This window comes from Arvicola amphibius, chromosome 14, assembly GCF_903992535.2.
Source record: "Arvicola amphibius chromosome 14, mArvAmp1.2, whole genome shotgun sequence".
In the NCBI taxonomy this organism is placed as follows: domain Eukaryota; kingdom Metazoa; phylum Chordata; class Mammalia; order Rodentia; family Cricetidae; genus Arvicola; species Arvicola amphibius.
The window spans coordinates 734,340-759,174 of NC_052060.1; the positions used below are offsets into that span (position 1 = coordinate 734,340).

Genomic DNA, 24,835 nt, shown 5'->3' on the forward strand with positions numbered 1-24,835 from the left:
CTGACACCTCATTAAGTGCTACCACATGGACCCCAGCATTTCAAGCATTGATGCTTCTCCCTGCAGGGAAGTTACTTCTGAAGAGCTCTCCAAACTAGGTTCTGAGGGACACTGAGAACACAAGTACTAGTATTTACCACAGCTATCACTGGTACTGTCATTCAGCCACTAAGCTTTTAAAGGAACATTTATTGACTACCGTGCGCCAAGGAAAAACAGTAGTGAGCATAAACAGTACTGCCACTAGGGGGAGGCAGAGGCTAATCTAGTAACAGTACTCCTGCCACTAGGGGGAGGCAGAGGCTAATCTAGTAACGTGACCATCACATCTGAGTGCAGTCTGAGCCCCGCCCCCACCTCCTGTAAATGTGACACACACCTTTAAACACAGCATTTAAGAGGCACAGGCAGACAGACCTCTGAGTTCAAGGCCAACCTAATCTACGTAGTGAGTTCCAGGACAGCCAGGCTTACACAGTGAGACAGTGTTTCATAAACAAAACAAGCCCAAGCCCTGCCTGGCACCATTCTTGCCTTTTACAGGTGCATGAAGAAGCAGCCGTAGCTATGAAGAGAGAAGGGGGTGGGGCCGGCTCTCTGTGGGGTATGTGAAAGATAAGAGTCAACAGATAACACAGGACCTAGGCTGAACTCAGATGTGCCAGTCCCTGGGGGAGGAAGAAGGATACCAGGTAGCCTTTACTCCAGAAGAGAGAAAGCAGACAAAAAGAGGTAGGCTGCAGGGCCATTGAGGCACAGAAAGTTTGTGTGTAGCCCAAGAAGTACCAGGAAGATACACACCACAGGCAGGGCGCCGTCCTCTGAGCAAAAACAGAGGATTACCAAGTAAAGGGTGAGCAGGCAGTGAGGGTCTGCTGTTGGAGCCGGTTAAGATTGAAGTCTGGCTATCCGGGAAGCACAGAAGGCAGAACTGTGCCTGGCACTGTCTGAAGCCAACCAGACGCAGACACAGTCCTGCCTGGTATATATACAGAAAAGGTACCCAACACATATTTTTGAAATCAGTCTGAAACCAGACGATATACAACAACATTCAGCCCACAAATGATGTCCACAGCGCCTTGGGGATTCAAGGAACTGTAGGAAGGGAAAAGGGAGTTAGACAGTTTGTCAATTTGTGTCTCCCTTGGTGGAAGCTGAAGGCTGACATCAGTCTCTCTGCTCACTTCATCAAATGTGCTTGTTAGTGGCCTGCCGGCCCAGTCCCTCTCCTGGTAGGGTATACAGGCACTGTCCCATGCAGTGCTGACTCTTCAGCGGTCCTGGCGCCGAGGTGGGGGTGATGGAGGATGCCGTACCGGAGGCAAGTCATAGTGTCCAGGGATGTGGCTGTTCTTGGGTGAGTCATAGTGGCCAGGAGGCAGGCCTGGAGGAAGAGGGGGCATGGAGCCCACAGACTCTTCATCTGAAGACAGAGAGGAAAGGATGAGGTAACTCCTCGAGGCGTTCCCTGGCTCTCCCTACCCTGTCCACCTCAAAGGATATGAAGACACTGTCCCACAACTCAGTCTCACTTTTCCGGATGCTAATTCTACCTCTCTAGTGCTATACAAGCACCATCTCAAATACTCAACCTTCAGGTGAGGAACAGACTCGAAGAAGCAGGGCAACTCTCCAAGTGTCATGCCTGGTTTGAGGCCAAACCACCCAAAGGCCTTGCTCTTGCCATATCGTGCCACTACCTCCTTCTCTCCCTTCCCCTTCTCCCTTCCTGCTTCCCGTGTTCCAGTGCCCTGTAGCCCCTTCTGGGGACAGGGAGGGCTCACTATGGCTCAAGAGGCTGGGCTGCTCATAGGTGCCACTGTCTCTCTGTGGCTGCTGTTGCCGCTGCTGGCGGTCCCGGAGATGAAGGGGCTGCCTGGGAGGAGACACTGATGGGGGGCCTTTCATCTCCACATAGCTGCTTTCTCGAGGTTCCCCAGGCAGGCCAGGCAAATCTCTGATGGTAGCATAGGGGTTCTCACTGCTCAGGGACATAACGCTTGCCCCCAGTCCCTCTTCCAAGGTGGGACCTAAGGATCAAGGAAGGAAATCAGGCTTCTTAGAGGCACCGGCTCTTTGACCCAGCTTCCCTTCCCTTCCCTTCCTTGTCTATGCTCATACCTTTAGGACAAAATAGTCCTGGGCCGTTCCTGTGGCTATAGCTACAGCTATAGCTTCGGTCCAGGTGACCGGAGCCTGAGGAAAGTCAAACAAAAGTCAGACCCCTGGTCTCCTCCCAGGCATTGTCTGGATCTAAGCTCTTCCCCCATCCCAACCCCACCAAGATGATCCAGCAGGTGAGGCTGCACACATCCACCTCCTCGGCCTCTTACTCCAAGCACCTACCTCTATCATGGGGCTCTCGTCGGTGCTTCCAGTCAGCGGGCAGTGTAGCATGGTTATCACGTCCATGGGTTCTGCCTGCTCGCTCAGATGCCTGGGAGCTGGCAAAGAGCTGACTGCCTGGAACCTGATGAGGGACAGTGCGTCAGGCAGAGCACAGGGTTGAGGCTTTCGCCCACCCCCAGAGCATACCCCTCAGTGCACTGACCTTGTTAGGGGGTGGGGAGCTAGGAGAACACTGGGACAGTGTGTGGTAGCTAGGGTTGGAGTAGTAGTGACTGTAGCTCGGAGAGACATCTGCAGGACAGAGGCCAGGACAGCAGCAGTGTGACCCCCTGACTCCCTCCATCCTTCCACCCCACATCCCATGGGGAACAGGCAGCAGCACCCCACTGCCTATCACTCACTTAAGCCCGACCCTGGCTCACCTGGCATGACGTAATCTGAACCATCCAGCCGCCCAGAGCTGTAAGCCACTGCCAAGTGCTCATGTTCCTTTCCCTTTTGCCAATGGCGGTAACCAATGAACAGTGCTACCAGGGCCACCACAAGGGTCCCCAGCACTGCAATGCCAATCACTGCACCCAGTGAGTTATGGGTCACGGGAGAGGTGGGCATTATGGTGGAGGACTCCTGGCTTCCTGTGAGATAAAGTGGGCACTGAGACTGGCACCTCGGTTCTGCTAGTGAACATGGGTGCATTCGAAGGAAGAAAGAGATGGTATGAGGACCCTGGGTCATAGAACCTTGGAGCCCAAGAACTTACCAACCTTGCAGGGTGCACCACTGCGTCCTGGGGGACAGACACAGGCCCCGGTCTCCGGGTGGCACCTCTCTCCAGGACTACACTGGCATCGCTGGGAGCAGTTGACACCAAATACTCCTGGTGGGCAGCCTGGAGAGAACCAAGGAGGCAAGTAGGGGTCACAGAGCCAGCAAATGCAGCCTCCTCTTGGATAAGGGCTATGGTGCACTCAGGGAGTTAGCTCTCTGTTGGTACCTTCCAAGCAGTAGGGTCCAGTCCAGCCTGGAGTGCAGGCACAGCTCCCATCCTGGGGGTGGCAGGTTCCACCATGATGACACTGACAGGGTTGGGAGCATTTGAGTCCCCAATGGCCTGGGGGACATGCTGCAGGAGACAAGGGCTGTCAGGCAGGGCCAAGCCACCCTCTCTGCATGAACGCTCGCTCGGCCCTCAGTATCTCTGAAGTCTTGAGCTTGGCCTTTTCGTGGGGGTACTAAGGCTCTAAAGGGCATCTACACACCGGTGGCTGGAATGCTCATCTCCAGCCATCTTGGCCCACTGTCCCCTCACCATCTGCTCCTGACTCCCTAACAGCCATTTCAGAATAATGTCCCCAGTGTTAGGGAGCCAGAGCTTCTCGACAGCCCCCGGAGGGCTCAATACTAGGCTTGTTTTTTGTTTTCAAACATCTGCCTCCTGCCAGGGTATTGGGATTAGAGCCTAATACATCATCTGTGTGTGATCCTAGCAAATCACCTAATAATAGACACTACTGAACTCTAGGCAGAAAACACAAACAACAATCCAAATACTTCACCAAGAGCACTTCCTTGAGGCCCTGACAGAAGTACAGGCAGCCATCTCTGGGCAGCAGCTTCCCCTCTAAAACATGCTTCTGCTGCCTAGACTACTCGTTTCTTTATCATATAGTTATGTGGAAGATGACACAATAAAAGTAATGTGAGAAAGATATAAAACAGCCATGGCTGCTGGGGGAAGGAGAGCCATGTTCCAGTCACTAGCCCCACACTGGCAAACAAACTAGACTCAGCAGGTTATAGAAAAGGAATGAACACTTGTGTAGGAGAAAGACATTAGGGGGCATGAGGGGGAGCGGGAATTCATCAAGACTCATAGCATATATGTATGAAATTTTCAAAGAATAAATTAATAGTTTATATATTAATTTTTTAAAAGGAAGAGAAAATAAGAATATGTCCAAGAGGGGACTTTTTGAGATTTGCTGTTCCATAAGTACCCTGCTCTTTCCAGGTTCTGGAAAGGCAGAAAACTTTCCCTCTGACTTGTTCACTGCTGCGTCCTCCACCCAAACCAGTTCCCAGTAGGAAGGTGATGGCAGGATTTTTCCTATTATACAGATAACCAAGGTGAGTGGGGGGCCTTCTGCCCAGAGCCAGGAGACTGAGGTTCCAGGGCTCAGCCACCCAAGCAGCAGGCACTCCCGCTCACACATAAGCAGCTACGTACATTCAGAGCAGTCAGAGCCTGTCCAGCCTGCCAGGCAGTAGCAGGTCCCATCCGAAGGGTGGCAGGAAGAATGGTTGTTGCACTTGCAAGGCACACAGCGTTTGCCGTAGCGACCAGGCTGGCAGGCTGGGGAAAGGGATGCCTGGTGACTGGGGGTCCTGGAGCAGGGTCTCCCTCCCACCTTCCCTTGGTTAACTGTCCTGGAGATGGGAGTCAGCGACAGAAGCCAAGGGGTGGGGGTAGGGGACTCCTGCATCTGAACTGCTAACAGGAGGGGGTGGGGTACAGGGAGTCTCACGCCTCTGGCAGGAGGGGCCTCGGAACCCTGGCGCACACACACAGTTGCCATTCTCAGGAACACAAGTACCCCCATTTTTGCAGGTGCAAGTATTGCTGCAGTTGGCTCCCCAAAAGCCCTCTGGGCAAGGCAGGTGGCAGCGTGTGCCTGAGGGAGACAAGTAAGTGTCACCTCCTGTAGAGTACACTCCCAGCTCCAGAGCAGACCTGAGACCCAGACACCCAGAATGCTCACCCATCCAGCCAGCCTGACATCGGCAGCGTCCATGAACAGGGTCACAGCCATCAGAGTGGTCACAGTCACACACACTGGCACAGCTGTCACCGAACTGCCCTTTCTTGGAGAGTAAATGGAGGGGAGAGCAGGCCAGTCAGTTGAGGGGTGCTGTGCACTCCCCTCCCCCAGGCAGGTGGGCTGTGATCACCCACCGGGCAGGGAAACTGGCAGTGAGTTCCGTGCCACCCAGGAGTACAAGTACAAGCTCCCGTCTGGGGGCTGCAGACTCCTTCGTGGGCACACTGACAACTGGTATTGCAGCTGAAACCCCAGGTGCCAGGAGGACAGGGCACAGAGCAGTTACCGCGCTGCCAACCTAGAGAAGACAGAAGGGATACACTGGGTGTGGGTCGTGCCAGCTTTATGCTGTGAGCTGGGCATGAGAAAAACACATGAACAAACAGCTCAAAGACTCCCACTGATGCCGCTCAATTGTCTGGGCCTCCACAATCTCTCTGACCCCACCTCAGCCATTAACAGTGTCTTCTCTCCCACCTGGGCCTCCTGTCTCCCCTACAGAAGGAGGCTAGTGACAAACCCAAGCTCATAGTGGACCCCACCAGGCCATCTTGGGGTAACAGGGAGAAATGGGGGCTAAAGACTTGATGTTTGGTTAAGTCTGGATTTGAATTCAGCCTCAGGGCTGCCAACATGCCTCAGTAATAGCCTTTGGAAGACCTGGCTGGCACAGTCAGGGTTCACTTCAGTAGAATGGAGGGTGAGAGGTGCTTGGCACAGAGCTATCTTTTGATCTGCACATTTAAAGGAAAGTATGACATTTGTAGGGAAGAAAAAAAAAGCAAAGTGACTAGGGCATCTTGGCTCTACCTGTGATTCCAGCACTCCAGAGGCTGAGGCAGGATAGGTGCTTGGACTCTGAGTCTATCCTGGGCTATATAGTGGGACCTTGTCTCAAAAAAAAAAAAAAAGGATAGGAAAGGGAGAAGGGGAGAACAGGACAGGGAGGATGAGAAGGGACAAAGAAAGAAAGTGTTCTAGTAGGAACTATCCTGAATCCGTTCCCACAAGCTCACTTCCAATAAGTTTTGCCCTGGTAGTGCTTTCTTCACACACACACACACACACACACACACACACACACACACACACACACACGCGCCCCTCCCAAAGACCCTAGTCCATTACCTTCCTTGCAAATGCATGTGCCATCGATGGGGGAGCAGGCGATGGCATTTTCACAGGAGCAGCGGGAAGAGCAGTTGATCCCATAAGTGTCCGGTGGACATAGGTTAGCACAGTGAGGTCCCTGAAAGCAGAGGGCCACATGAGTGGAGGTCGAGCCCCACCCCGCCCCTCCTTTCCCCTTGGTGGGGCACAGCCTCACCGTGTAGCCTGGTGCACACCGGCAGAGGCCGCTGTCTGCAAGGCAGACACCACCGTGCAGACAAAGGCAGTGCTCCTGGCAGCCTGGCCCGTGTGTGTCCTGTGGGCAGCTCTCGTTGCAGTGTAGGCCCGCCCAGCCTGGCTGGCAAGCGCACTCGCCATGCATAGGGTGGCAGCTGTGGGCATAGGAGGGGACACAAGCATCTGAGCCGTATTACAGAGGTCCTTTCCTCCGCAGAGCCCGATCAGGGAGCAAAGAGGCTCCGCGGACCCGGAGAGCCAGGCTGGGCAAGGAGCGATGCCCAGGCAGCTCCTGCTCCCTCCCCAAACCCTTCCCAGATCATTCTGTGACTTCGATGCCACCCTTCCCTATACCCTGGTGCTGTTTCCCTGGTGGCTCTAAAACAAGAACCTGTCTCCCTGACTGTGTTTCCCACAGCCCACCTCAGACTGTGTTCTGGGTCGCAAGTGCAGGGCTCCTGGCAGCTGAGACCATAGAGGCCATCTGGACAGAGGCGCTCAGTGCAGCGGTCGCCTGTGAAGCCATGTTCACACAGACAAGCGCCATTGGCAGGAAAGCAGCGGGCACCAGGAGCGCAGTCGCAGGTCTCAGCACAGTCTTGCCCAAAGCGGCCCACGGGGCACTCTTCATGGCACCTGGGTGCCGGGTTAAGTACGGCTGTATAAACTGGGCTCCTCCACCTCCTCCTGACCCACCCCAGTTCCCTGGAGCCACATGCTCACCGATCTCCAATATAGCCAGGAGCACAGTGGCACTGCCCAGTAAACCGGTCACAGAGGCCACCGTTATGGCAGCGACATTCATGAGTACAGTTGGGTCCATGGAAACCATCCGGGCAGGGTAGGGAACAGATGACACCCTGTGAGTGAGTGAAAACTCATTAATCCCCTTCTCGTGGCCACAGGCTGGTAGAAACCCTCATATGCTCAAAGCCCTCAAACCTCTCCAGGGTCCTGAGAGTCCATCTCAAGAAATCCTGGCTCATAGCCCTGTCTAGAGCCACCCTCGTTATTCTCTTAGAAATCCCAACTCCATGCACACAGTTCCACCCTTCATACCATCCAGCCCGGTGGACAGCTGCAGTAGCCTTGAGGGACCTGGAAAACACCTCCATTTTGGCAAGGGTTGGTTCTGGGGCAGAAGCCAGCAGTGCCCTGTGAACAGGGCACATTACAGCTGTGGAATAGGGGTGAGGTCAGAGTATCGTCAGGAAGAACCTTCAGCTGGCCCTCTTTTCTCCTCAAGGCTGGCTACCTGCACAGGAGGAATCTCTGGGGCAGGTAAATGGCACGGACACCCCAATATCAGCAGAAGGGGAGAGCAGGAGGTGTGGCAGCAAGCAGGCTCCTATGCCCCTTCTCCCCTGCTCAGGTGGTCCCCTCCTGATGACTGCTCCGACTACAGTTTTTCTACTCTGCAGAGCTCAACACCCCAACCCTGCCTGCATGTAGCCTTGCAAGCAGGTGTGCCCAGGTCCTTCTCAACTCAGCCTCACCTGAAGACATGCCCCCCCACACTTGCTCATGCTGTGATTATGGCAGCTGCTTAGCTGGGACCCAGAAGAGCAGGACTGAGAGCTTGGTCTCTCAACTCCACCATTTCCTCATATATGGTCCTGTGTCTATGACCTCATCACACACCTGGGTCCTGTTCTCCCTGGGGGACAGAAGCAGGCTCCATTCTGGGCATCACAGGAAGCCCCATGGCAATGGCAACCGAACTGGCAGGCAGGACCATAGTGGCCAGGAGGGCAAGGCTGAAGGCAGTTGGGGGGCTGTAGGCCAGAGGGGCAGAAGCATGCCCCACTCTTGGGATCACAGGAAGTACTGTTGCCACAGTGGCAGAGCTTGTCACACCGTGGTCCCCACACCCCTGGGGCACACTCTGTGGAACAGAGAGCAGAAGGAAGTTACCAGGTACTTAGCCCCTCTCTGGGTTCCACACACCCATCTCCGGAAAAGGCAGGCAGCAGCAATGGACTCGGATAAAAGGCCATCCCCGGGTCACCAGCAACTCACCGCTGGAGCAGTCGTCACCCCGCCAGCCTGGTGCGCACTGGCACCTGTTAGGAGCCACACAACGACCGTGGACACACTCCTGGGCACAGAGTGCTGGCCAGAAATGGAATAAATGAGAAGAATCCCTTCATCCCACCCTCTCACCTTTGATCTAGGAAGCCAGAGCCAGAGCCTCCCATGTGAGGGACCTGCGGGTCCTCAAGCATCAGCTCTGTCTGATATAAAGACCTGGGGAGCAACCCCAGGGTCATAGGCTCCCTCAGTCCTTTCTGTATACATGCTTAAACATCTTGTTGGGAAATGGTGAATTCTCAAGTGGTAGTTGGATGGAGATGTGGTCAGAAAGGGTAGGGGCTGAGGTGAGGGCTAAGTCAGGCTGGAAAACTAGCCTGCAGGGACTGGTGACAGAGCTGGCGACAGGGTCAGAAGATGGCAGGGGCCCCTCTGAGGACAGACTCACAGATGCTAGGGGACGAGAGACAACAGTCTCCACTTCCAGCCCCTCTTCTGTGCCTGCTGTTGCTGGAATTGAGGGAAACCTAAAGGAGCGGACAGTAGCAACCCACCCACCATACCCCTTACTAGGGCAGGGAAAAACCCAAACAGATGGGTCCCAGTTCATTCCTACCCTGACCCAACTCAAGACTCACGAACACAGGCTCCACTGCTCTCATAGTAACCCCCACAGCACTGCAGGCGTGGGCGGGAGTCCGTCTTCACCACCTGACGGTACACAGTCCGATAGACAACCCTGCAGTGGCCCAGGAGGTGGTGGCCATCAGTGCTCTTAGCTGAGACCCTGGCTGCCCCACCTCTGCCCCCCACCCCCATCGCACCTCAGTGAGGCAGCAGAGGGGTCAGAAGGTGAGTGTTCCCTCTCTGCCCCACATCAGCCACACCTTCACAAGTCATCTGGGTACCCACCATGGATAGTATCCTCTAAGCACCAAAGGTTCTGAGAGGGGCCAGACCTCGACTAATTAGCGACTCTTTTTTTTTTTTAAGGATTCAAATTTAATGTGAGTTTTCATGCAAAGAGTGACCTAAGTGTTGGTTTGATTGCATATGCCATGGTACAGCCGGGAGTCAATGTTTCCTTTTAGAATGTGGTCTGAATTCATATTAGAATTTCAACAAAACACCATCTGCTGCTGAGATGCAGCGGTGTTGTTTGTGGTTGACTGGTTGGTTATTTGGTAGTTAGGTTGTTTGGTTATTTGATTGGTTGTTTCTTTGGTTGGTTAGTTGGTCAGTTGGTTCATTGGTTTTAGAGATACAAAGGTTTGCTCCAGTTGTCTCAGATGTCTGCAGACCATTTCTGAACCAATACCACTTTCCATCAGTGAAAATTTAAAATCCCTGTGGCCCTCTCTATGTTCAGGCCACGGCTCATTGTTCCTTCAAGGACAGCAGCAGCTAGTGACTCTTAAAAGGATAAAGCACTCACGTGGGCTGAGGACAGGTGTGGGGGTCCTCCCAGGGCCTGTCACAGGACTCCGTGGGCAGCAGGCTGAAGGGGCGTAAGTGGGACTCCTTCGTGGTGGTGGTGAAGCTGTGGAATGAGAACAGTTCAGACCCTGAGCTGGCAGGGTACAGCTGAGAGCCAAGGCCAGGCTTCCCCGTGTAGAGAATCTGAACACCCCAGTATTTGGGCTTCCTTACCCTACTCCCCACCCATCTTGTCTAGAGGCTCCTTCTAAAACTGGGACGTGCTGGGACTCCTCCCACCCTGTGTAACCATTTCTCACCCTGAGGGCCACAGGAATCTCCACACTCACTCACAGATGCACAAATGCACGCACCAGTCAGTGTGGGAAGACTGAACTTGATTGTTCAACCTTGACCAAGCTGGCAGCAATGAATCGAAGCACTTTCGGCTAACTTCTGCCCTGGGTCCTGTTTTCCAGTCCTGTCCCTACCTTCTCCCTACCCCCACCCCAGCAGCTCTTCTGCTTGGTCTACACTAAATGACTCCCTCCCACAGGGATCCAGAGACAAGGACAGGTCAAAATCCAGGTCAGAGATGAGATAGAGACAGAGACAAGGGCAGAGCTGAGGAGACCAGAAACAGACTCCTCGGAAGAGTCACTTGTCCGGGACAAGCATCAAGCTTGGGGCCCTTCTCACCTTTCCCAAAAGGTACAGACATTGGGATCATTGGAGTTGAGCGGTTGGGTCAGACCCAGGCCTAAGGCCAGGAGGAGGAGACGCAGAAGTGGCAGCATTGCAGAGGCCTGAAGTAGGGCACACAGCAACTGAACAGTGCAGCCAGCAGCCCAGAGAACACACCTGTAATAATGCAAGCAGTAGGCATGCTGAAGAGACCAGCCCACTTCCTCCTCGGTCCTCTGGTCCACATGGCAGGACTCCAGCTCCCCCAGGACCCCAGAAAAGTTTCCTAAGCACACTTCCATGGCTCCGGGTCTCAGCTCAGTTTGGTAACATACCAACTCCAGCCCTCGTTATTCCTGGAATTCTGTACCACCTTGCTTTTTTGTCTGCTCCCTGACAACTCCACACCCCACCACCCCACCCCTGAATATACTCACACACACACACACACACACACACACACACACACACACACACGTTCGTCTCTTTTAGAGCCTCCTGGTACTGTTCACAACATGTCAACTTCTAGTGTCACTTGACCACCCCCTAGCCTAGCAAATAAATACTAAGGACCCTGAAAGGTGGCCACAGTGTGAGACTGGGGCCCAAGAAGGGGGGTTCTAAGGGAAGCCAACTTGGGCTCAGTCCAAGAGAACTTTCAAATGGCCAGGACAGTTCACTATCATATGCTACTGAGAGCCAGTTTCCATCACTGTATATGGGCAGATGGGAGTTCAAGCCACTGAATGAAGTACTGTCGGCAAGCTCTTGCCATGGGGAATGACAATAGGGCTGCATCTGGGTGACCACACAGCCACTGGGTTGCTCCAAGGGTCAATTTCCACCTTTCTCTGTCAGCTCAAGGAGCCTAGGCCCCACCCCAAGAGTGGGAAGAGTCAGGACCCCGGATGGGATGAGTCCTCCTCTGACTGCCTAGGCTCAGGAAAAGCTGACTACAGGCCCCCTCTGTGTCTGCATTTCTAAAGCTTGCCCAGGCTCCCTGCTCTACTCTCCAGAGATACCCACATCTGCTTGTCATTATTTCCCTGAGAAGAGAGGTCACGGGTGCTGGCCCCTTGCACCCCTGAGTATCTCTGGAATGCTTGTTGCAGCCCCACCCCTGGCCCCCCACCCATATATTCTGGCTGATCATGATTCTCTCAGCTCAGCCAGGGTACCTTCTTCCCTAACTGAACCCCAATTTCCTGCAGTGGCCCATACCCAGATTTAACCCCCTAGCATCCTCTTCACTCCATGTTACTGCCACCCAGAAAGAACTCCCAGCTCCTTCCATGGGTCAGAGACACTAGACCTCATACCTCACAGGGGCCCAGCTGAACCCCTAATCTTCTCAGCCACTGCTCACTTGACCAGGTAACTCACCAGTGATGCCAGCATGGGCCTGGGAAGCCAGAAGATGTCCCGGGGATCCCAGTGCTCAGGATGTAGATCCTTAAGAGAGGAAACCCAGTTGGCTGGCTGGAAGTGTGGAGCTCCACACCACTCTACTCTCCTGTCGGGTGACGGGGCCCCATTTAGCTGGCTCGGCTACGGGGCTGACATTGTGGCCTTGGGGAGATGGGAGCCCTGTGCCTATGGAGCCACACCATAGTCTGAGGTACCACTGCTACTCACAACCTGATCCAGTGAGTACCACCCTACAAATCTGCCCTTACCTCCAGGCCAGAAATATCAGGTGTTGTCCCATCTCCCCATTCAGTTCAGCTGGGGGCTCAGGACAGCCCTGCACAGAACAGGGTGCAGTGTTACAGGAGATACCTAACTGTAGTTCTGCTGGGATGCTAGTTGGCTGGAGAAGGCCTATACCTTCCCTCCTCCCAAAGGCCTTCAGGGTGGGGCCGCACTGCGGAGGAAGCTTCAGCTGCTCTGTCTAGGGCTAGAAGCCAAGGTGGGGTCAGCAGAGACCAGTGGGTGGACAATAGGAAAGGGAGATGGGGGAGGGGGTCCTAGCAGAAAGCAGAAGGATTTTACCTGACCATTCCCAGCCTGAGAAATAAACACGGGCCTAATGAGGAGCTCAACGCCTCTGAAGCTGGTTTCCGGCAGGGGAGGAGGTGTTACGGATGACTGGTGCACCTGATGCCTGTCCCTCTGAGCCTCCAGCTCCTCTCTAGTCCCAGCAGAACCCAGACTCTATGACTATACACCTATCAAGGGGCTTAGTCCTACATTCCTAGATCCTTGCCCCCAGGAGACCCCTGTTGGGCCCCCTCTGCCCAACTTTTATCTCCCACCAAGTTTCTGTTTTGACAAAGGGCTTTTCCTCACAGCCAGCAAAATGTGACCCTGTATTGTTCTGAGATGGGTCAGGCAGAGTGAGTGACTTTCATCGTGGAAAGTGCTGCTATCCAGTCCACAGAGGAGGAAGCAGACTCAGTAAACATAGGAGCCTGCCCAAGACCCACAGTCAGTGGTGGCGGAAAAGGGATCCAGACTCCACCATCAGCAGCAGAGGCCTCCCAATACTTCTGTTTCTGGATGGAAATAAGAAACCCAGGGGCTTGATATCTTTACAGCTTAGTTATAGGAGTAGGGAGCTGGCCAGAGACTGGAGCAGCGAAGGGAAGGGAGGGAAGGCTGCCACCAGAACTAGATCAGAGGCGTGGGAACTGCGCGCCCGCCCGCCAGAATGCAGTCAAAACGAACAACTTTTCTCTCCCACCTCCACATGCAAATTGCTGGGCTCTTGGCCAGGCTCAGCTCCATTTCCTGCCTACAAGGCTGCAAGCTACATTCCTGTCTCTCAGCCTCCAAGTCCCACTGGGCCCTGGCCTGTTCCCTCTCCAAGAGCCCCTCTACCCTCTCTGTACCCCAGCCTCTGGGAGGAGGAAGTAAGTCTAGGGCCTCTGGGAGCTGGTAGATGATAGAAGAGCAGCCTTAACCAGAAAGCAGCAAATGGGAATGATGGAGTAAGACACAGGAATCGCCCTTTTACCCCAGCTCCGGGAAGGTTATTGTAAAGATTAAATGGTGACACACTTGGGGCCAATCCATAACACCCATGCTCCGTCCACATTAGTTGTACCCAACATCCACAGGACCCCGTGCTTTCCCCTGGCATTCATTCCAGGAGAAACTGAAGTTGATTTTGTTTTGGTTTTCGTCTTTTTCTTTTTTTTTTTTCTGAAGAACCCCATGATGATCCGGGAATAAACAAGGTTGAAAATGCTGACGGGGAGAAAGTAAGTGGTGGGGGAGGTGGAGGGCAGGAACCTGATCCCCAGAATGTCGGGCTGTCTGCCAGGTGCATCTTCAAGCTAGAGTCAGTACCAGGGCAGGATCCCTGAATTCCTGCCCTCTTTCAGCAGCAGTGCCAACCCCAACTCCCTAATCTCCCCCATTTTGCAGTCCGAGTGTCTAGTCCTGACCCTGTCACAAACTGTATGATTTTGGTTATGCCACTTGAGACCCCTAGGCCTCCCTACTAACCAGGACTGTTTAAACCTGGCATGGTTTTACACCCTTCTCATCAGCACTTTCCCCTTCCATTGCTGTCTGATCAGAGAGTCTTCTGCATGCCAAGGCTGTCATGGACAGTTGAGTGCACACAATGTCTTCTGCCCCCCAAAAGGGAAGGATGCATGGGCACCCACACTACATGCAGCTTAGCTTGATGTTGAGATGGGCACTTGAGTCCCATTTCTCTGTGCCTTTTCCTGAGCTGCCTTTGCCACTGAGACACACAGATGTAGTGAGACCCCAGCCCACACCTCCACGTTCTCCCCCAAAAGAGCTGACTCTGCCAGCGGCACCTGCCCAGCAGCGCCTCACACCAAGGTCTCCACAAGCACAGGGCCCCTCCCAACCCAGCCAAGCCAGGCTCCAGCACACAGGCATGTCTGCATGTCTGCCGGATGGAGGAACAGGAAACCTGAGCAAGGCCGACTGGAGGCTGGGGCAACGGGAGCAGGCAGGGGTGAGAGGCTGGCCTGCTTCTGGCTCAGGAAACGGCAGCCAGAGAGGCTACTATAGGCCTTGTTTACTCATCAGGAAATAGAGAACCAGCAGGGATTCTGACTCATGACCTAAGCCAGTCCCACAGCAGCTCTGACTACCACCTGGGCTACCTTTTCACTGAGGAGAAAGTAGGGAGGGTCCCCTAAAATGAGTCGACCAAGGGCTGTCTGGCCACCAGACTGGGACAAGAGCAGCTTCCCCACTGGCCTGCCTTCCTTGCTGCCACCCAAAGATTACCTCCAGAAATTATAATTCTGGCAGGGCTAGGCGGCTTTTTTCTTATAATTTCAACACTCAGGGGGTTGAGGTAGGAGGATAATTTATTCTGAGCTACATATAGAGTAAGGCTGGTAACAATTAATAATAACGTTAATAAATAAAACCCCATAGTACAGCTCTGCTCTGCCACTGCCTCCCCCCACTGCCTCCTGTGCATCTCCGTCACAGGAAGGCCAGCCATACCACACATCTAGTCTTGTGACAGCCACTGAAGTCGACAGCCCCACATGCATCTCACCAGGCAACCATCTCTGCTCAAGCTTCCTCCAAATGTCCAGTTGCCCCCTGGCTTCAAGAGCAGCCTCCGCCAAGAAGTTCCCAGTACTCAAGCCTCACCTTCCCTCCCTGTCCTGCAGACTTAATGGCCATGCCTCCCATGGCCCAAAGGAGTTCTGGTTATTTTTCCTGAATCTGCTTGTGCCACCTGGCTCCAAGTGGAATGATCCCCCTCGCACATGGGGATGACCTAGCCAAAGTCAGTACCTGTGTCCCCCCTCTAAGAGCAAGAAGAACTAACCCAGACCACTCTAGGGGCTGTCAGTAGAACACTGCAGTCTAGGATGGGGCTGAGGGGCTCTGTGACAAACACATCTCCCCACCGCTTTCTCAGTCTTCCATCCTGACAACACACTCCAACATCCATCGGCATGGACCCATGTTTCCTCCCAGCTCAGTCCAGGGCCACAGTGGGCTCTCACTGGTCTGGGCTTGCTTGGTGGTGCTGGAAGTGGAACCCTGGTCCTTGAGCATGCTAGGCAGTGCTACACCACTGAGCTACCCTGACTGCTCATAACGTGTATCCATGGCTGTCTGCCACCGTGTCAGTCAGCACCCACAGCAGGCAGACACGGAACCGAGTGCAGAGCCCTACAGCTTTCCTTCTGAGGCTTCCCCTCAGCTCCCGCTCAGGCCCCCCAAAGACAGTGCCGTGAGGATGGCTCCACACCTGCCACACTCAGGGTTGGCCTCCAAGCTCCCAGGTGATGAGAGCACAGAAACGCAAGGCGCTGAGCTGCCTTGCATGGAGATGGACTGGATGTGAGTCCTCAGCCTGGGTCTGGGGCCACAGATCCTTCAAACACAGGGCTGAGTCCCAGATGCCCTTTTGTGGGTGTGGGCAGCCACAGGAAGAAGCCCACACTCGGGATCCCGCCTCGGGGCTGCGTCTCAGCGTACGTGCAGGTGTGTAACGTTAGTATCAGCCTCGGGGAACTTTCCCTCCTCTTAGCTGTTATGCCCCTCCTTCCACCACTGTGGCTTCTCCAGTCTCTTCTAGACACACAGTTCTCTCTGGGCCTTGTCCCACCAGTCTGCGTGTCCGTGTTGTGTCTGTCTGCCCCCTCCTCCTGCCTTTCTGCTAGCTGTCCCCACACAGAGCAGGTGCCGCCCTGCACCAGCTGGGATGAGGCCTCGTGGAACTTCTTCAGAGAGTCCTTTACTGCCGCTGTGGCAGCCATCTTCTCTAGGTTTCCATTGGTAGAAAGGGTGCCTGGGGAGGGTTTCCTCTCCTGGGAAAGTCTGATAGGGCATGCTGGACTGGAGCGGGGAAGAAGTCAACCCTCCTACTTCACCCCCTCTGAGAAGATGTCATCTGTTGGAGAGCAGAAAGGGGCAGACTTTTGGGAGGGTGGGAGGCCTGTCCACACCCATCGGCCCATAGACACACAGATAGTTATACTCTGGGATGGACTTGGTTTGGAGAACAGCCTCCATAGGCAGGGGCTGAGAACTGACCCCTTATCCGGCTCTGCCTGGAGCTGAGGCCTGGCTGAGCCTGGGAACCTCAGCCAGCACATGCTGTTCCTATCTCTTGGGACTAGGGTCACAGTCCCCAGCTGGGGCAGCAGGCACTACTAAAAGACCAAATCAGGGAGTCATGAGTCCATGGCGAGAGGCTGGAAATATGGAGGAGAGGTGAGGGGGGCCTTACTGGAGCTTGGGCTTGTAGGCTCCAGGACCACCATCTGCCTGACGATGGACCCACATCATTCAGACAGCCTTCAGAGGCCATAGGTGCCTATGGCTGACCTCTCTCCTACAAGGTGGAATAGGACTTGCAAATCTACAAACACTGAGCAGGTCTCTTTCCAGGAGACATGTTTCCCTCAGCTACAGGAGGAAACAGGCATGGTGTTTTCATAGTCCTCCAGAAAGAGGAAATTGAGGGCTGGACAGAAGGCAAAGTTTAGGATTACTTTTCGGGGCTTCAGTACTACCAAGGTTCTAGCAAACTTCACACTGGAATCCAGGACTTCCAGGCTGCCTTCCCCTGGGCAAAGAGAACATACTGGCTGGGGTTCCTAATCCTCACAACCACAGTAGCTTTCCTTTCCACTTAGGTGGATCGCCCACTTTCTCTCTCAGGGTCGGCTCACTCTTTCCTTTCTCTTCTCTCTTCACTTAGGCAGATCTTTCTCTCCCCCCTCTTCCCTAATCTCTCTCTCTCTCTCTCTCTCTCTCTCTCTCTCTCTCTCTCTCTCTCTCTCTCTCTCTCTCTCTCTCTCTCTCTCTCTCTCTCTCTCTCTGTGTGTGTGTGTGTGTCTCCCTCCCTCCCTCTCTCCCTCCCTCCCTCCCTCTCTCCCTCTCTCTGAGCGTCTGTGTGTCTGTCTCTATCTCCTTCTTTCTTTTCACTTAGACGGCTCCCACTCCCTCCACCCCATCTCCTCGGCGCTCTGCGCCTAGTTTCATCCCGGGGGTCTCAGGCTCCAGAGCCCAGGACTGGGTACTCACCTGCCTCGGAACTCGGAGCTCGATGTGGCGTGTGTGCACCGAAGGGTCCCGCTAGCCGCTAGCCGACGGAGGGAGCCGACTGCAGGGGCAGGAAGGGGGTGGGCCTGGGCTTGGGCCTGGGCCCAGGCAGGAAGTCCGCGCGGGGAGGCTGGAGCCGGGCCGGGTGGGGTCAGGCCTCCACACGCTTGTCTGCGAAGTGGACGAGGAGAGCCGCCCAACGTGACAGGCTTACGACCGGCCCTAGCTCCCGGCGTCGCTGTCCACCCGACGCCCCTCTTTCCTGCCCGGCGGCTCCCTCTGGCGGCCCTCTAGGGAGAGGCACCCCCGACCTCTATCAAGAGGTCAAGGCAAGATCTGAGCCGGTCTCCAACAGATTGCACTAAGCACCCAGCGATCCACCATAGCCAGGGTTCGAAGCAAAGACAACTTGGGTTTTTTGGGTGTGGATCATGCTACAGGTCCTGGGTTGAATTCTCAGCAGCAGGGCCACTTAATAAAAAGGAGCTCATTTGGCTTGATAATTATTGTTCTGAAATTTTATTGTGGCAAAATATACGTAATCTAATATATCCTTTTTCAACAAATGTTAAGCGAACAGTTTAGTGGCATTATTTCAACATGTGTGTAACTTTTGGTTCTATCAGTTTCCAGAGCTTTTCCCTCATCCTGGTCTGAAACTGCTAACCATCGTAACGTCAGATGGTGATAGCTCAGCTCAGCCTTTGCCCCTCCACATCTAGCTGACTTCACTTGGCATGGTGTTTTATTAGTTTAGACAAGTGTGCTCATCGGTGTAACTGCCATCCCAATAAAAGCATGCTTTAAAATGTCCATCTCCAGCTGGGCGTTGGTGGCGCACACCTTTAATCTCAGCACTTGGGAGGAAGAGGCAGGCAGAGCTCTGTAAATTGGAAGTCAACCTGTCAACCTGCTCTACAAAGTAAGTTCCAGGACAGTTAGGGCTATTACACAGAGAAATCTGTCGAAGAAGACGAAGAAGAAGAAGAAGAAGAAGAAGAAGAAGAAGAAGAAGAAGAAGAAGAAGAAGAATAGGAGGAGGAGGAGGAGAAAGAGGAGGAGGAGGAAGAGGAGGAAGAGGAAGAGGAGGAGGAGGAGGAGGAGGAGGAGGAGGAGGAGGAGGAGGAGGAGGAGGAGGAGGAGGAGGGAAGGAGGAGGAAGAGGAGGAGGAGGAGGAGGAGGAGAAGAAGAGGAGGAGGAGGAGGAGGAGGGAAGGAGGAGGAAGAGGAGGAGGAGGAGGAGGAGAAGAAGAGGAGGAGGAGGAGGAGGAGGGAGGAGGAGGAAGAGGAGGAGGAGGAGGAGGAGGAGGAGGAGGAGGAGGAGGAGAAGAGGAGGAGGAGGAGGAGGAGGAGGAGGAGGAGGAGAGAGAAGAGAAGAGGAGGAGGAGAAGAGAAGAGAAGAGAAAAAGAGGAGGAGGAGGAGGAAGAGGAGGAGGAGGAGAAGAGAGAAGAGAAGAAGAAGAAGAAGAAGAAGAAGAAGAAGAAGAAGAAGAAGAAGAAGAAGAAGAAGAGGAGGAGGAGGAGGAGGAGGAGGAGGAGGAGGAGGAGGAGGAGGAGGAGGAGGAGGAGGAGGAGGAGGAGGAGGAGGAGGGGAGGAGGAGGAGATAATGAGATGGCACAGGTGGTAAAGGCACTTGCAAACAGACCTGATGACCTGCGTTTGACCCCGGGAGCCAACATGGTAGAAAGTGAGAATTTCAAAAGTTCCCAGAACCCACAGTAATACCATGGCACATATCCCCTCTCCATTATAACATAAATAACTATAATATTTTAAATGACCATCTCCCCCAGTTTACCTGCCCTTCTCTGCAAGAATGATCCAGATTCCATTCTCCTAACGGAAGCTCATGAAATTTTGATTTGTTTTCTGTCACTGTGGATTTTTTCTAGAATTTTTGTATAAATGCAATCATGTGTATATACTCACTTATGTCTGCACCAGGCTTTTTCTTTTGGGCTACCAACCAGTTCCAAATAATGACACAGAGACTTGTTATTAGTTTTGAATGCTTGGCCTTGGCTTACCTCTTTTCTTGCTAGATCTTATAACTTAACCTGTTTCTCTTCATCTATGTTTTGCTTCGGGTTTTTTCCTTTTCTTTCTTTCTTCCTTCCTTTCTTTCTTGCTGTCTCTGTGTCTGGCTGACTTCTGGCCCCAGGCATGTCCCTCTTTCTCTCTTCCTCTCTCATTCTTCCCTCTTCCCTCTCAAGCCTAGATTTCTCCTCCTCTTTATTCTCTCTGCCTTCCAGCCCCACCAATCCTTCCTCCTACTTAGCTAGTGGTCATTCAGCTTTTTATTAGAACAATCAATGCATCTTCTCATAATTAAACACACGTCCTTACATCATTAAACAAATAAGTAACACACTTTTACACAGTTAAAGTAATATTCTGTAGCATAAACAAATGGAACACATCTTTGCCCAGCTAAAATAATATTCCACAACATGTGTCCTTCTTCTGTCCCTCACCATAAGACTTTGGTCACTAGGTGTGGCAGCAGTAGGTGTGGCAGCAGTAGGTGTGGCAGCAGTAGGTGTGGCAGCGCCAGGTGTGGCTGTGCCAGGTGTGGCTTCAGTAGGTGTGGCAGCAGTAGGTTTGGCAGCATCAGGTGTGAAGCAGTAGGTTTGGCAGCAGTAGGTGTGGCAGCACCAGGTGTAACTACCTGTCACAGCAGCTGATAACACTGGGCCTTTTACAGTTGGAACTACTGCAGCTAGGTAGTCTGCATGCTAGGTAGTCTGCATGCTAGGTAGTCTGCATGCACAGGTTCCGTGTGGCCTCATAGTCGCTGACCCTGGTAGCTGTTCAAGAACAGGATCACTGTGACCTGACAGTTACTGGTTCTCGGGAATTGTGGTTTCAAGTCCTTTGTGTATAATATTTGCTGAGTTTATTTTTATGTGGATAATCAAGCCAAGAGTCAGGCAATGCTGCTTAATAGTTGTTTTCTTGTTTTTGTTTTGTGTGGCAAGTTTTTGTTTTATTTTAATTTGGTTTGGTTATGGTTTTGGTTTATCAAGACAGGATTTCTCTGTGTAGCCCTGGCTGTCCTGGAACTCACTCTGTAGACCAGACTGGCCTCAAACTCGGAGATCCACCTGCCTCTGCCTTCCTAGAGCTGGGGTTAAAGGCCTGTGCCACCACCGCCCGCAATAGCTGCTGTTTTGATGGTAAAGTGTGCTGAGCTCAGGTGCACTGGATGGTACCAGTGTTTTGGGAAGGAAACACAAGGTTGGACTTTGATTCCACTAAATTTCCAGCAGGGGGCAATAGACACCAACACATCGCTCAAGGGCAGGCAGCAGAAAACCTGAGTTCCAGTGGCCTTGGAAGTTAACTGCACAGCTCATCTTAAGTGACAATGGAAGAGAAAAGGTAAAGCATGCACGTGGTTCAAATTTCACTCTGCATTCAGCTCTGAGCCCTCGCTTGGGGGCCACACTGTCACACATCCCATTCCTGCTAAGAAAGTTCAGCACTTGGGCCCCAGTCACAGCAGACTGCCTTCTAAATACCACATTTTCACGACTAGTGCTTCGTCCAGCCCTCAGCCAGGGCGCTTACAGCAGTAGGCGATGGTGAATGCAGAACCCAGAACCAGCCAAAGAAAGGGCCACGAATACATGAAGTATTAGACCCAACAGGGAGCGTTGCAGAAGGGGGGCAGAGAGAACCCACAGTAAAAAGATGTCTAGACGTGACATGACTGTTGCACACATGAGCCCAGCACTTCCTGGAGGAGCTGTCATTAGCTCCAGTGTGCAGACACCGGTGTCACCCTTGCCACTGTGGAACCTCCCACCCTCACTGAGCGAATGACTCTAGCTAAACTCAGTGGTTGGTTCAGGAGAGGGAGGGGCTAAGGGAGAGGAATAGGCAGTGAAAATACATAAAGTTATTACATAAGTATCTGAAACTGACAAAAATGGGGGGTTAAACACCTGAACCTACTTCCCCATTCCCACTTTGTTGTCTGTTTTTGTTTTGTTTGCCAGATAGGGCTTCTCGTAGTTTGGAGCCTGCCCTGGAACTCGCTCTGTAGACCAGGCTGGCCTTGAACTCACAGAGATCTGTCTGCCTCTGCCTCTGCCTCCCGAGTGCTGGGATTAAAGGTGTGCGCCACCACTGCCTGGTTCCCTCCCCACTTTTACTGAAGCCTTCTCTCAAACAGGGTGGAAGACGAGGACTGACATGTGAAGGTCTTCTCAGACCCACGCTGACATTAGCACACATGCACGCACCCACCCACACCCACAGAACAACGATAACCCTCTGCACAGAGTGGCTTGTTATGTAACAAGGATGGTGATGGTGGTGTTAAAGACGGGGTGTCAGAACCAAACTTGCAGGAACTTCTCAGGCCACAGTAAAGCTACTGGAGTTTGCTCTGTGTGGGATGAGAAGCCATTGGATAGCTTGACCAGAGGCAGGGCTGATCCCCACAAGGGACATCGCTGTGCTGAGAACAGGCTTCGGGAGATGTGGAACCCAGGAGCCCAGTGAAGCGGCTGCTCTGCTCAGGGATAAGAGCTGCTGAGGAGCCAGGGCTGGACACCTCACCCTCTTCAGTGGGAGTAGTCTTACAAGGAATCCGAGAGCTGTTTGCCTCCCAGGAAGTTTGCTCAGAGTCTCTCAACTCTCAGGGAAGGTTCCCTGACAGAGCTCAGGGAGGACACTGTGGGTGGAGACCAGGCTGTCCCACTGTCTTCCGGTGCTGTGGGTGGAGACCAGGCTGCCCCACTGTCTTCTCACTCAGCTTTGCTCACAAGGATGAACGTCACCCTCTCTAGCATCCAGTTCTGTGTTCTCAGAGCCCCCAGAGATGTGACAGCAAACACGAAAGCAGAGGGAGAGAGTACCTCTGATACCCAGCGTGCATCATGTAGGCACTGGCCAGCCTGGCCTTCCAAGGAGCAGAGGAGGGCTGCTCAGGAAGGCCCTGTGGGAGGAAGCATACTGGCTGCTCACTCTTCTTTCCAGCCAGTCCCTCATAAACACCTGGCTACATCTGACGATGGGAAGGGTAAGCTTTGCCCTTGCAGAGGAGGCCAGCTGACTCCCCACATCCTCCTGAGGTCAAATCCACACTTTTCAGTCTGCCCCCGGGTTCCAGCCCTGCCTGTCCCTGCTCTGCTTCTGCCTCCTGCCAGCTCGCCTGGCACTCAACTTCCTCATCTTCACCCTCCACTCTAGCTGCAATCACAGCACACCCCCTGCATAAATAATTGGGGCTGATTTAGGGGCTATCAGGGGAAGGGGGGGCTAATGGAGGCTGTGGGGGGCACCCTGGTGAGGGGAAGGTTGAAAGGCAATTAGCTGGACAGGTGGCCTGGGAGTCACCTAATGTTCCTGTCTGCAGGAAGGGCTAGTGGGGGCCTTGAAGGAGGGGGTGGCTTGCTTCACCCCCACCTACATCCAGAGATAGATTTGAACTCACAAGTGGCAAGAGAGATCTGCCACTTCCTCAACAGGAGAATCAAGGATACACCAGGAGGGAGTTCCAGGAAAATTATGGCAGGGTGTAGGGGTAGAAGTGGAGGCTCTGTGGTGAAGGCAGGAAACTGAGGGAGGAGTCAGGGTTTCCTGCTGCTCCACAACACACACTCACGCATGCACGCACGTACACACACGCACACACACGCACACACACGCGCGCGCGCTGGCCCAGCTGAACCTGATCCCTCGCTGGGGACTGGGGACGAGCTCCTGATTAATACCAACATTAGCCCTGAACATTCACTGTCCAGCCTCTCATCATTAATTACCTCCTCTCCCAGCCCAGAAGATGGGAAACCAGCTCCTCTGGGGCAGAGAAGTGAGCTTCTGAATCCCTGAGCAGAAGAGCGCCAGGCCCTTCTCGTCCAAGGCGGTAGAGGGAAAAGTTTGGTTCTTACCCTCCATCTTACCCTACGTATCTCCCTCTCTCAGCCTCCAGCAGACACCCACAGGGGGCTGTCTGGAGAAGGTGGGTCTGATACCTAAGCCCTCCTGGCCTACATCACCTCAAGATGGCAGGAATGTGCAAAGCTCTAGGTGGAGAAACGAGACTGTACCAACCACTTATAGGGCATCCCATGCAAATAGGAAGCTGAACACAGGCCAGAGTTACTCCCCCATGACACGGGACAGACTGCTCATCAGCTGCCTGGGGGGCAGGTAAGGGCTCAGGACAGGCTGGGAATCCGCCACCTAATCTCTTCAGCAGTTAGAAGTGTGCTCACGTTCTTTCCCGCATGCACACAAAATAGTCCAGTAGCAGAGCCAAGCCCTGCACCCCTCAGCTTCCCTACACCCATCTCCCCGGAGCTCACACTCCCAAAGCGTGTCTCTAGTGTCAGCCTTTGACCAGACCTAATGTGGCTGCCATTCCAGAAGATGGGGTGGGGGCTATGTGGGATCTTTCTGTGCCCCTCCCAACACCTCCATGCACCCCATTATAAGACCAAATGGGCCTGGAGACCCAGCAATCAATATCCCTCAAAGATGAAGACACTAATAACTTTATCCCTCTTGGCCTCCACTTCTCGCTCACATTAGCCCTGACCACAGGCCCCAGGCAGCTGAGACCTGCCATGGGCAGGCCTGGAGCTGAGTAACCCTTCAAATCCAAGTGAGAGGCACAAACATAGACAGCAGGCTACAAGGGAAGGGATCAAAGTCATAGTTCATTGTCCATTCTGACATCTCTACTCTATTAACTGTCAGAGAACTGATTTGATCAGTAACACCTGTCTCAAGGTACCAATGAACAGGTAAATTAGGAGAGACATTCCTGCTAGGAGATCCAGGGAAGGTTTTTTTAAGATTTATTTATTTATTAGGTATACAGTGTTCTGTCTGCATGTGTGCCTGCAGGCCAGAAGAGACGCCAGATCTCATTACAGATGGTTGTGAGTCACCGTGTGGTTGTGGTTGCTGGGAATTGAACTCAGGACCTCCGGAAGAGCAGCCAGTGATCTTAACCACTGAGCCACCTCTCCAGGCATGAGATCCAGAGAGTTTAAGAGCTGGTGCGAAGAAGACAGTGGGCCTGGGGTTCAGCTCTGTTCTCCACTCCCTGACAGACGCCATAGTCCCCACCCCTCACTCACTCCACTCTGAAGCAATTTCAGGTAGAGGGGAGGGTTAGGATTGGGGTCAAAAGCATTTCTTCTCAAACATTGCAGTCCCCAAGA

The 24,835-nt window shown here is 53.4% G+C and overlaps 1 protein-coding gene across 4 annotated transcripts; it reads right to left on the reverse strand.

Moving 5' to 3' along the window:
* Positions 1 to 169: 169 nt before the first annotated feature.
* On the reverse strand, positions 170 to 17,838 carry Pear1 (platelet endothelial aggregation receptor 1). Of its 4 annotated transcripts, XM_038311513.1 has the most exons (25): positions 17,637 to 17,838; positions 12,326 to 12,393; positions 12,033 to 12,101; positions 10,665 to 10,826; positions 9,985 to 10,089; positions 9,188 to 9,288; positions 8,538 to 8,630; positions 8,160 to 8,403; positions 7,578 to 7,695; positions 7,242 to 7,378; positions 6,942 to 7,154; positions 6,499 to 6,673; positions 6,300 to 6,420; positions 5,306 to 5,469; positions 5,112 to 5,214; positions 4,878 to 5,024; positions 4,580 to 4,705; positions 3,347 to 3,475; positions 3,113 to 3,241; positions 2,775 to 2,987; positions 2,555 to 2,643; positions 2,350 to 2,473; positions 2,125 to 2,199; positions 1,788 to 2,033; positions 170 to 1,426 (listed from the first exon to the last, which is right to left on the reverse strand). In XM_038311513.1, exons 2-25 carry the CDS (start codon positions 12,355 to 12,357, stop codon positions 1,275 to 1,277), a joined length of 3,267 nt encoding a protein of 1,088 aa, XP_038167441.1. In that variant the 5' UTR covers positions 12,358 to 12,393; positions 17,637 to 17,838; the 3' UTR covers positions 170 to 1,274. The 4 variants fall into 4 exon arrangements, with proteins under 4 accessions (XP_038167441.1, XP_038167442.1, XP_038167443.1 ...); XM_038311514.1 differs by lacking the exon at positions 12,326 to 12,393; XM_038311515.1 differs by lacking the exons at positions 12,033 to 12,101; positions 12,326 to 12,393.
* Positions 17,839 to 24,835: the final 6,997 nt, after the last annotated feature.